This window comes from Neoarius graeffei, chromosome 2 (assembly GCF_027579695.1).
Source record: "Neoarius graeffei isolate fNeoGra1 chromosome 2, fNeoGra1.pri, whole genome shotgun sequence".
Taxonomy (NCBI): domain Eukaryota; kingdom Metazoa; phylum Chordata; class Actinopteri; order Siluriformes; family Ariidae; genus Neoarius; species Neoarius graeffei.
Window position 1 is genome coordinate 72588406 of NC_083570.1, and position 12877 is coordinate 72601282.

Below are 12877 nucleotides of genomic sequence, written 5' to 3' on the forward strand. Positions count from 1 at the left end.
TTTCACACAAGTCTTAAAAGTAGATAAAGAGAACCCAGTTAAACAAATGAGACAAAAATATTATACTTGGTCATTTATTTATTGAGGAAAATGATCCAATATTACATATCTGTGAGTGGCAAAAGTATGTGAACCTTTGCTTTCAGTATCTGGTGTGACCCCCTTGTGCAGCAATAACTGCAACTAAATGTTTCTGGTAACTGTTGATCAGTCCTGCACACCAGCTTGGAGAAATTTTAGCCCATTCCTTCGTACAGAACAGCTTCAACTCTGGGATGTTCGTGGGTTTCCTCACATGAACTGCTCACTTCAGGTCCTTCCACAACATTTTGATTGGATTAAGGTCAGGACTTTGACTTGGCCATTCCAAAACATTAACTTTATTCTTCTTTAACCATTCTTTGGTAGAACAACTTGTGTGCTTAGGGTTGTTGTCTTGCTGCATGACCCACCTTCTCTTGAGATTCAGTTCATGGACAGATATCCTGACATTTTCCTTTAGAATTCACTGGTATAATTCAGAATTCATTGTTCCATCAATGATGGCAAGCCGTCCTTGCCTAGATGCAGCAAAACAGGGCCAAACCATGATACTACCACCACCATGTTTCACAGATGGGATAAGGTTGTTATGTTGGAATGCAGTGTTTTCCTTTCTCCAAACATAACACTTCTCATTTAAACCAAAAAGTTCTATTTTGGTCTCATCCGTCCACAAAACATTTTTCCAATAGCTTTCCGGCTTGTCCACATGATCTTTAGCAAACTGCAGATGAGTAGCAATGTTCTTTTTGGAGAGCAGTGGCTTTCTCCTTGCAACCCTGCCATGCACACCATTGTTGTTCAGTGTTCTCCTGATGGTGGACTCATGAACATTAACATTAGCCAATGTGAGAGAGGCCTTCAGTTGCTTAGAAGTTACCCTGGGGTCCTCTGTGACCTCGCCGACTATTACATGCCTTGCTCTTGGAGTGATCTTTGTTGGTCGACCACTCCTGGCGAGGGTAACAATGGTCTTGAATTTCCTCCATTTGTACACAATCTGTCTGACTGTGGATTGGTGGAGTACAAACTCTTTAGAGATGGTTTTGTAACTTTTTTCCAGCCTGATGAGCATCAACAACGCTTTTTCTGAGGTCCTCAGAAATCTCCTTTGTTCATGCCATGATACACTTCCACAAACATGTGTTGTGAAGATCAGACTTTGATAGATCCCTGTTCTTTAAATAAAACAGAGTGCCCACTCACACCTGATTGTCATCCCATTGACTGAAAACACCTGACTCTAATTTCACCTTCAACTTAACTGCTAATCCTAGAGGTTCACATACTTTTGCCACTCACAGATATGTAATATTGGATCATTTTCCTCAATAAATAAATGACCAAGTATAATATTTTTGTCTCATTTGTTTAACTGGGTTCTCTTTATCTACTTTTAGGACTTGTGTGAAAATCTGATGATGTTTTAGGACATATTTATGCAGAAATATAGAAAATTCTAAAGTGTTCACAAATTTTCAAGCACCACTGTAGGTGTGTGGGATGGCTATGGCTGAGGAGGTGTGGAACACTCATTCATTTCCATTTTCCATTGAGATAACAGGGAAATACATGTGAGTGGAGCTGTCTGGCTGTGAAGATTCCTAATGATGAGTCAAAAGAAAGTAATGAAAAACAATAGTACAGTACTACTGTCAACACAGACACACTTACTACATGCACATGGTGGATGGATTAAATGTGGTCTTCATAGTGTTATTTCTTTATTTTACCATCATAACATTTCTATTACTTTATAGATTTAAAATAAACTGGTTAAGAAAATTCAGTTCTAGTTTGGCAGTCCATAGTGTTTCCTTGATGAACGACACAAGCATGACTATTCTGGTACTTTAAAGTACCACTGAACACACAAACAATTTTTAAGAAAAATTAATTTCTCCTCTTGGGTTGCTGATTATGATTATTAGTTGGTATATGGACCAAATTAGTTAACACAGAGTAAACGTCACTTTTCCCAATTTCTTAGGTTGCTTTCTTAGTACTTTAGTCTGTTCCTAAGTCATGCTACTTGCTTCTTTGGGATTAAATGACAAATATTTCTTCTAATGATTTCTATACACTGAGTGCAGAATTATTAGGCAAGTGAGTATTTTGACCACAACATCCTTTTAATGCATGTTGTCCCACTCCAAGCTGTTTAGGCTTGAAAGCCTACTACCAATTAAGTATATCAGGTGCTGTGCATCTGTGTAATGAGAGGGGGTGTGGTCTAATGACATCAACATGCTATATCAGGTGTGCATAATTATTAGGCAACCTCTTTTCCTCTGGCAAAATGGGTCAGAAGAGAGATCTGACAGACTTTGAAAAGTATAAAATTGTGAGATGTCTTGCAGACGGATGCAGCACTCTTGAAATTGTGAAGATGTTGAAACGTGATCACCGAACAATCAAGTGTTTCATTGCAAATAGTCAACAGGGTCGAAAGAAGCGTGTGGGGAAAAAAAAGGCGCAAAATAACTGCACATGATCTGCGGAAAATCAAGCGTGAAGCTAACAAGCAGCCATTAGCATCCAGTTCTGCCATATTCCAGAGTTGCAACATTCCTGGAGTGTCAAAGAGTACAAGGTGTGCAATACTGAGGGACATGGCCAAGGTAAGGAAGGCTGAAAAACGACCACCACTGAGTAAGGCACACAAGATAAAACATCAAGACTGGGCCAAGAAATATCTTAAGACTGATTTTTCTAAGGTGCTGTGGTCTGATGAGATGAGAGTGACTCTTGATGGGCCAGATGGATGGGCCTGTGGCTGGATCAGTAATGGGCACAGAGCTCCACTCCAACTCAGACGCCAGCAAGGTGGCGGTGGAGTACTGCTATGGGCTGGTATCATCAAAGACGAGCTTGTTGGACCTTTTCGAGTTGAGGATGGACTCAAACTCAACTCCCAGACCTACTGCCAGTTCCTGGAAGAAACCTTCTTCAAGCAGTGGTATAGGAAAAAGTCAGCATCTTTCAAGAAGAACATGATTTTCATACAGGATAATGCTCCATCTCATGCGTCCAAATACTCCACTGCATGGCTAGCCAGTAAAGGTCTGAAAGGTGAAAAAAATAATGACATGGCCCCCTTGTTCACCTGACCTAAACCCCATAGAGAACCTGTGGTCCATTATAAAACGTGAGGTCTACAAAGAGGGAAAACAGTACACCTCTCTGAACAGCGTCTGGGAGGCCGTGGTTGCTGCTGCACACAATGTTGGTCGTGAACAGATAAAGAAATTGACAGAATCTATGGATGGAAGGCTTTTGAGTGTCCTCATGAAGAAGGGTGGCTATATTGGTCACTGATTTGTTTTTGTTTTGTGTTTGAATGTCAGATATGTTTATTTGCAAATCTGGAGTTGTCATATCAGTGTACCTGGTGAAAATAAATAAGTGAAATGGCTACATATTTGGTTTTTATTAAGTTGCCTAATAATTCTGCACAGTGAAAGTTACCTGAACACATACATATTCTCCTAAAATGGCCAAAACTAAAAACACCCCACTCTAACTTCCATACATATTCAGCTTTGATATTTGAGTCTTTTTGTTTGATTGAGAACATAGTTGTTGTTCAATAATAAAACTAATCCTCAAAAATACAACTTGCCTAATAATTCTGCACTCCGTGTATAGGCACATGATTTGTCACAAACATTGAAACTGTTTGCAATTAAGGTATCTGGAGATCCAGACAGCTGAACATTATTCATTCTAAAATAATTAATTATAACCTGATTAATATAGATTATTTAACAGCATTAGACCTTGCATCCGAAATATCTTCGCTACCAAATATGCTAAATATCAAGATTTTTAGCTTTGGGGTTATATAGATGCATATAACTTTACATACAGTACTTTTAGATTTCATACAAGTCACTACACATGAAATTAGAAATGCGTCTTCTGCCCCAGTATCAGCACAGAGGCAGAGCCACATGAATGGACTGAAAACAGGATGAGGGGTAAAGTTTACATCTTCCATTACACACATTTAATTAGCTGAATAATACCAAGATTCTGTCTGAACTTTATATTACCCATCGGTAAACAACAGTGTTGTTCCAGAGAGTTGGAAATACAACAAAGCCCTGTTGCTGGTCTCACTCTGTCTGTGTTCTCGTCTAGCTGCCGTTGTGTATGTGTTGGCATCACTGAAGTTATGTAATCTGAGTCACAGTGTCAGGTTTAGTTTGTTGCTCTCATTATGCAGGGATTACAGTCAAAGAGAGTTAAAGAAAATTTCAAAACCATCGCTAAAACTCAGAGGGGAACTAAAAACCTCACAAATCAGTTTCATCCTTCTGTGAGAAAATAAGAGGCTGGACAAACAGAGGGTCCTGAACAAAGAATGCTTTGAAGACTTACATCACCAAGGTGGTGGTGGAACTGGGCCAGAGAGTTTGCTTGGTCCAGGCTGAGAAACAACTTGTGCTTCATTTTGGTTTGGAAAGTGAACAGAAAATGTCTTTCATAAATCAGAACATGGCGGCACGGTGGTGTAGTGGTTAGCGCTGTCGCCTCACAGCAAGAAGGTCCGGGTTCAAGCCCCGTGGCTGGCGAGGGCCTTTCTGTGTGGAGTTTGCATGTTCTCCCCGTGTCCGCGTGGGTTTCCTCCGGGTGCTCCGGTTTCCACCACAGTCCAAAGACATGCAGGTTAGGTTAACTGGTGACTCTAAATTGACCGTAGGTGTGAATGTGAGTGTGAATGGTTGTCTGTGTCTATGTGTCAGCCCTGTGATGACCTGGTGATTTGTCCAGGGTGTACCCCGCCTTTCGCCCGTAGTCGGCTGGGATAGGCTCCAGCTTGCCTGAGACCCTGTAGAACAGGATAAAGTGGCTAGAGATAACGAGATGAGATGAGATGAAATCAGAACACAAAAAGGGGTATACTGTTCCTCAGGTCCAGTGAAAACATCAATGCTATTATATGGCATGACAAAAAGAAAAATTCCAACAGATCTTAATTATAAAAAGACATACTGTAATTTTCTGTGAGCAACAAATAAAAAAACTGATATGCTTTGTTAAAAATATAAGCAAAACTATATTACATCTTAAATCATGCAAGCCACTAAGTACCAAAAAGTAATTTCCTTATTAAACCATCTTTAGTACGCCACTCTCCATCGCTGTGGCTTTTAAAGCTGTGTGCAGCTTTCATGTGACCTGCTCTTGCACGATTAACTAGAAAAGGGAGTCTGTGTATGGCCAAAACCTACTGAATGACCAAATTTAATTAAAGACACAACAGCAAGGACATAGAATAAGATGGATGTTCTCTTTGGTGATTTCATATCCGCCATCATCACTCATGGTCTCTTGGGAGCACTAACATCAGCCAGTTAAAGGAAAAGTAGTCTTGATGGTGCTAACGTGGCTATGCCAATAACAAATTGGGAAATTTAATGCTGGGGGAGAAAAACAGGCATTAGTCAGTGACAGAGCATGTGACAACTTAGTCTCCTTGCCTCAGCAGCCTTATGACAATAATGACTATTTTTTTTAAAAAGGACACCCATAATAGACAATTGCTCGATGAATAAAGGCTATTATAAGCTATGCATATTTAATAACAATTATAAGCTATTTATATTTAATGACAAGTTACTCACTCCATAAATGATGCTCAACTCTTATATACGAATAGCCAATTTCTTAAATATAGGGATAAAGCCTTTTTCGCAAACGTTTAGAAAAAGAACTCAAGATATGACCATTTGTTGCTGGAAATTTCTGAAGAGTGTAAAACCCCCTGCTTGTATTAGGAATTTCAGCAGGCCAACATCATACTGTCCACTAACCCATTATCCGTGGTTGCTAGGTCAGACGAACTGGGCTACATTTAACCCCTTTAATGAGGGAGATTTTTTTCTTTGGTGTGCAGATTAGGGATTGGCTGTTTTGCATGCATTAGCTTAATTATATCAGATTTTTTTTTCAAGGGTTATTTATGCAAACAGTAAATGCATAATTGCATACAGTATGTAAATACCTTAACACTTCTGGGAAGGTTTTTCATTAGATTTTGGAACAAAGTGGTGGGGATTTGTTCATTCAGTCACAAAGTCACAAGACCATTATGGCCCTTTTCTACTGCATGGTACCAGCTCAACTCAATTCTACTCACCTTTTTTGATTTTCCATCAGGCCAATGATGTGGATAGTATCTGATACAAGCTTGACTTGACTTGAATCAACTCAACTCTACTCGCCTTTGGTATCAGTAATTTGTTTTCCACTAGAGCTGGTCGTCATAGCGATGCCATTTGAAACTGCCATGATGTCATCTTCAATGAGAACCCACATTCTCCAATTGAAAGACCTGTGCCTTTACCATTGCACCATTTGTGTGGCTTTTTGTGCTGCTGGTAAACTGATTGCAAATTTTATGCCGTTATCATCCATCCATCCATTATCTGCAGCCGCTTATCCTGTTCTACAGGGTCGCAGGCAAGCTGGAGCCTAGCTGACTATGGGCAAGAGGCGGGGTACACCCTGGACAAGTCACCAGGTTATGCCATTACCATTATGTCTTGATAGTTTGGATGCTGCTTTTTTATGCCCTTTTTTTTGGTTAACAAAATGCATTGGAAATATGATAAATTGTGGTAACTTTGGCTTGACATAACACTGTTTCACATACAAACACACAAATATGCACACGAATGGTGGAAACACACATATAATCAGTGAAGTATAACAAATAAATATAATGCTATTTAAAAATGGAGGGTTTCTTCAGGACGTTCCATCTCACACAATGATGATGCAGTGATACGATTATCTCTGACCAATAAGTAGGGCGCAGTGCTTTCACATCAACTTTTTGTATCACCTCAGCAAACTTGGAACCTCAACAGAGGTGATACCAAAAAAAGTACTATCCACATCTTTGGCCTGATGTAAAATCAAAAAAGGCAAGGAGAGTCGATTTGATTTGAGCTGGTACCATGTAGTGGAAAAGGGCCATAGTGAAGTGAAGCATTCAAATTCATTGTAAAGGTGTTCTGTGGGGCTGAAGTCAGGGTTCTGTGCAGGTTACTCAAGTTCTTCCACACCAGTCTTGGCAAACCATGTCAAGGATCTTGCTTTGTGCACAGGGGCATTGTCATGCAGAAACAGGTTTGGACGAGGCCCTATAGTACGGTACCAGTGAAGGGACATCTTAATGTCATAGTATACAAAGATATCTTATACAATTCTCTGCTTCTATCTTTGTGGCAACAGTTTGGCGAAGACCCAAATATGGCTCTAATTTTGTCCACATTTTTGCCAGATAGTGTATATGGCAGTAGTTATGGGTAAAATAGATAATTAGCATTTGAAGTTGTGTAGCGGAAATAAGGTATTGTAACTATAGTAGAAGGGGCAGCACATTGGCACAGTGTCTAGTGGCATCCAATCAGGGGTCTATTCCCAACTCATGTCCTGTTTTTCCAGAATAGGCTCTAGATCCACCACTACCCTGACCAGAAAGAAGTTGCTTAAGATGAAGGACTGAATGATGTATGCATAGGAAATACAAGTTGTTTTTACCAAAGGCAATTATTATTTTGCAGAATAAGACATGATTTGGGAAGATTAAATTTTGAGTCTTGTAATTTGACTGGTTATATTCACCACTGGTTAGTTTTTCTGAATGACATGTTTTTGTGTAAAGCTGCTTTTTGACAATGTCCATTGTTAAAAGCACTATCCATCCATCCATCCATCCATCCATTATCTGTAGCCACTTATCCTGTACAGGATCGCAGGCAAGCTGGAGCCTATCCCAGCTGACTATGGGCGAGAGGCAGGGTACACCCTGGACAAGTTGCCAGGTCATCGCAGGGCTTAAAAGCACTATATACATTAAAAAATGAATTGAATAAAATTGAATAATTATGCAGATCTGCCAAGTCCAGGCTACTAGCTCTACTCATATTGAACAGTGTTAAGAGTTTAGATTCACTAAGCCCAGTGTGAAATTACTAAATTTATGAGGTGTAATTTCTGAAATTACACCTCATAAATTTAGTAATGAAATGCTTCCTTCTCAATGGCTTATCTTTTATATTATATGATGTGCTGTGACATACACACTCATTTGATTGCATATTGTGGGTGTAGCATGATTTGTGATAGTCTCCCAAAACTAAACTAAAAGCTGGTAGGCTGTTTTACCCTGTTGATATTTTTACCTCATTACTAATACAATTAAGGGTATTGATGCATCACACATTGTACCACAAATACTTAATTCCACTGGTTTGTGAAATTAATGTTAATTTAGGTTAGTTAAATTGTCATGCTTTTTGAAGTAATTTGGAAACCATCTCCACTCTGGCAACTTTGCTTCAGGAGAAATCACAGTAATGCCCTCATGCTGAACGTTCAGTGTTCTCAGTGCAAACAGGTTCGAAGCACCGATCTCAAGCAAATACAGGCCTATACATTACAAAATAAGTATTGGCTAATGAATGACTCTTACTGTATCTCCCATGGAATCAGAGAGGAGTGGTGTAAATAGCATGTTCCTAAGTTTTCCTTGCTTCTTTACACTTTATGTGCATTTCATGAAGCAATGAAATTTTGGATACATGCATCTTAAAAAAAAAAATCTTAGCATAGCATATTATCTTATTAATTAGCTGTACAGAATCACATTGCAGTGCATGCTCTTACCTTCCAGGAGATCCTGATTCTCCTTTACATTACTCCTACATGCAGAAAAAGTTCATGACAAAACAAAACTGAAGATAAAACTTTCCTGTAGATTTAAATAGGTTTCACCAAAGAGTTTGAATTATTCTGTGCAAAGGAAAAAGGAGTGCCACAGTGCACAAAACCTTATGGGACTTTGCCCCTGATTTTGCAGTGCCCAGACCTTGAAGTTAACCTGAAGAAGGTTTTTTAAAAAGGAAGGGCTTGTATGAATAACCATAGAGCATATCTTGGCCAAATATGTGTGTTCAAGTCTTAATATTAACAAGATGACTTTATTTTGTAACATGAGAGAAATACTCTTTCCTTTTTTTCACTTCTCTATATCAATTATAGGTACTGTCATGAAAACACATGGCACTGAATACAGCAGTGTTTTACACTGCCTTTACTTATCACAGACAGCAAATGGCCTTACATTATCATTTTTTACTTGCATGTGAAGCGTGTTTGACCTGTATCTTCAGCAACAAAACAAAACTTTGATGGTAACATAAGTACGAAGCAACCAAAGAACAAAGCCCTGATTGAGAAAATATTGTAAGGGGTTTAATAATGCTGAGGAACCGTATTAAGATTGAAGAGAAGAAGCTGGAGTTTGTGTTTGAGATAGAGAATGTCCAGTTTAATCAGCCGCAGCAGTACAGGCTTATGCTGACTGTGGAGAATCCACTTCTGGCAGGATCTGGCTCAGGAATCCAACTTAGAGTGAATAATGAAGAGATTGTTCAGGCAAACTCTGTCTCCACTGATACTGTATTCTAGTTTGGAAGAAGTCTATGCTTTTTCATGCCACCACTAAAGGTACGATACATTGTTCATTTTTAGTTCACTGTTGCAGGACAGTCACCATCTGCATGAGATCAAGTCAGTTTTTCCTGGGCGGCATGGTGGTACACCATAACCCTGATCAGGATAAAGTAAGCACTCACTGAAGATCATCCATCCATCCATTATCTATAGCTGCTTATCCTGTTCTACAGGGTCGCAGGCAAGCTGGAGCTTATCCCAGCTGACTATGGGCAAGATGCGGGGTACACCCTGGACAAGTCGCCAGGTTATTGAGGTATTTCACCTGACGTCACAGGGTCACGTGACGCCCCGGTGTCCGCCATTTTGAAGGTCAAGCTAGCTAATGTCAACAACATAGTAGCTAGTATGTTACTGTAGCAATGTTTACGTTCAGTCATTTGGAATTTGGATGACTGTTAAAACCTTTCAGTCTCAAGTTTTTCCTTTACTGTATTTACTAGTTTACTGTAATTATGATCCGGCAGCTATTTACACCGGATCCAGTGTAAATAGCTGCCGGAGCGCGCTCCGGCTTGCTCTCCCTCAAATTAAGCAGCGCGCTCCGGCTTGCTCCCGGAGTGCTCCGGCCGAGGTTCCGGAGCGCGCTCCGGCTTGCTCCCCCTCAAATTAAGCAGCACGCTCCAGCTTGCTCCCGGAGTGCTCCGGCCGAGGTTCCGGAGTGCGCTCCGGCTTGCTCCCCCTCAAATTAAGCAGCACGCTCCGGCTTGCTCCCGGAGTGCTCCGGCCGAGGTTCCGGAGTGCGCTCCGGCTTGCTCCCCCTCAAATTAAGCAGCACGCTCCAGCTTGCTCCCGGAGTGCTCCGGCCGAGGTTCCGGAGTGCGCTCCGGCTTGCTCCCTCTCAAATTAAGCAGCGCGCTCCGGCTTGCTCCTGGAGTGCTCCGGGAGCAAGCCGGAGCGCGCTCCTTAATTTGAGGGGGAGCAAGCCGGAGTGCGCTCCGGCAGCTATTTACACTGGATCCAGTGTAAATAACTGCTGGATCATAATTACAGTAAACTAGTAAATACAGTAAAGGAAAAACTTGAGACTGAAAGGTTTTAACAGTCATCCAAATGACTGAACATAAACATTGCTACAGTAACATACTAGCTACTATGTTGTTGACATTAGCTAGTGCTAACAGCTAGCTGCTAGTACACTGCTACAACACAGACACCGACCCTAATAATACAGTTCTTGGTCATTGCCTGGTAACAGCAAATTTATAACGGGCCATGTCTCAACAGACTAAGAAGTTATTTCAATGACATTTAATAACATTTTGTTTATCCTGAGGACCGAAAGTAAATGAAAATGTGAACAAACCTTAGCTGTAATAAGATGGCGACCACCGGCTCCAGGGACGACCCGCTGATGTAGGCATGTTACCCAGCCTGACACAAAATATTTGTAGGCATCCAAACACTTATATGCTTTCAGATCAATACCTGTGTATGGCGATGGGTTTTTAACGACATAGGTATACAGATCATGTGGGCTGAAGTCAGGTAAAGACGAGGGCTTCGTGTACTTCCGTATGTCAGTGAACAATCCTGGTGGAAGCAGGTAAACGTCGTTCTCTAAGCCTGCTAACCTCAATTTTTGCAAATACCTCTCCCTCTGCTCGCCCTGTAAATGCCCTACGTCGCTGGATAGTGGTGTTTTGTGCATCTCGCTCCTTTTTCTTTTATGTTTTTCATTTGTCACCTTCCTCGCATTCAAACTGATTCGAGCCGTGACGTCCAAAATGGCAGCCTAATGATGCATCACATGACTTGGTCACGTGGGTGAAAAACCTCAATTGCAGGGCTGACACACTGAAGAGCAGTGAATTAATTTTTTTCTCCCTTTGTTAGACTTTTGCAAGAATAACAGAAACCATGATGTTCAATTAAAAGTGGAGGCCATTCGTGTGATAGACTCAGAGGTGAAAGCCGGTGAGGGATTTTTCGCAATTTATCCCAGAACCAATGCCCCCCAGATTAACCTGTATGCAGACCCAGCGGAAGAGCTCCATCAGTACAGTAGCATCATGGCACTACTCTGTGTGTAGAATGATTACCTGGCCATGCATTGTGGGCACTTACTCTAATCAGTGGCTCTACACGAAGCCAAGCACATTAATCTGAATGAAAATGGCTCTTCTTGCTTACCTTTAGTAAAGGAGAAGAAGCTGTATAATAGATATCATGTTCCATGGTCTTTCTCTCCTCATGTGGACAGTCTGGAATCTTTTGAACAGCAGGAAAACCACTGTGGAACTTTAGATGTACAGTAATCCCAAGACACTGAGTAAACATTACCCAGCCGGCGGCTCCAAGTTGTACGAAATTTTAGGTTTGCCTTAGGATGTCATTTTGCATGGTTATATCCCTACTGTGGACATGTTCTTAGACATTTTTTAAACATATACAGTATATGCTCATGTTTTCTTTTTGTAACTCATTTTGAATAGAGAGCCCAGTGCTAAATTAAACAGCTCCAGAGAGAGGCTTCCATCCTTTCCAAGAAGTGCTACCTGCACAAAGCAGCTCAAGCCCAAGCCTGAGCCTGATTTGAGTGGCCTGGCTTTATTTCCCCATGAGCACAACCCTTGACAAAGTCCTGAACCCTTCCTAAATATTTACATAAGTTCCAAAATATCATGCTTATTTCTCATTTATTTGTCTGCTGACCTTTTTTTATCGAATATTAATAAGATTAATAAAAGCTTATTTTCTTGTGTCACTGCATGATGAATAGATCCAACCCTTTTCTGACCTGATAAGTTGTTCTGAGGCCCCACATCAGATTCATGCCTGTTAGCCCCAACATTATTTCCTGGCACCTCGAAAACTCCCAGGTCACATGCTTAATTTCTGAGGTTGTGGTGTTAAGACATACTATTAGTAAGCAGCGGTTGTAATCAATGAGCCTTGCTGTACTCAATTACAATGTAATTGGATTGGTGTGTGTTTTTGAAATTCTCTGGGCTGTGTTCAACAGAGAGGGAGACACACTTACCACTGCTGACAATTATGTTGTCACTGAACTGAAACAGTGTCTGTGCCTTTCAGGATAAATACCACCACTCTGCACCATCTGCTTCTGAACACACACACACACACACACACACACACACACACACACACACACACACACACACACACACACACAACTCAAGCACATGGGAAGACCACATCAAAATGTTAATGTTTTTTATATGCTGATTTGTTATTGCAGCCATGGAAAAGTGCTGGCTTGATTGCATGTGAAGCTATTAGAGGAGAAGGTATTAAAAGTCACTTTAATCATTGCTAAACCTTTGTTTCATGTGATAAGTCA

The 12877-nt window shown here is 40.7% G+C and overlaps 1 protein-coding gene across 1 annotated transcript in view; it reads left to right on the top strand.

Moving 5' to 3' along the window:
• The first annotated feature begins 9318 nt into the window (after positions 1 to 9318).
• ccdc33 (coiled-coil domain containing 33) overlaps positions 9319 to 12877 on the top strand; it is a 109518-nt gene continuing 105959 nt past the window's right edge. The window contains exon 1 of the mRNA XM_060903385.1: positions 9319 to 9519. Within this exon, the coding sequence (XP_060759368.1) occupies positions 9319 to 9519 (201 nt within the window). The remainder of the gene's footprint in view (positions 9520 to 12877) is intronic.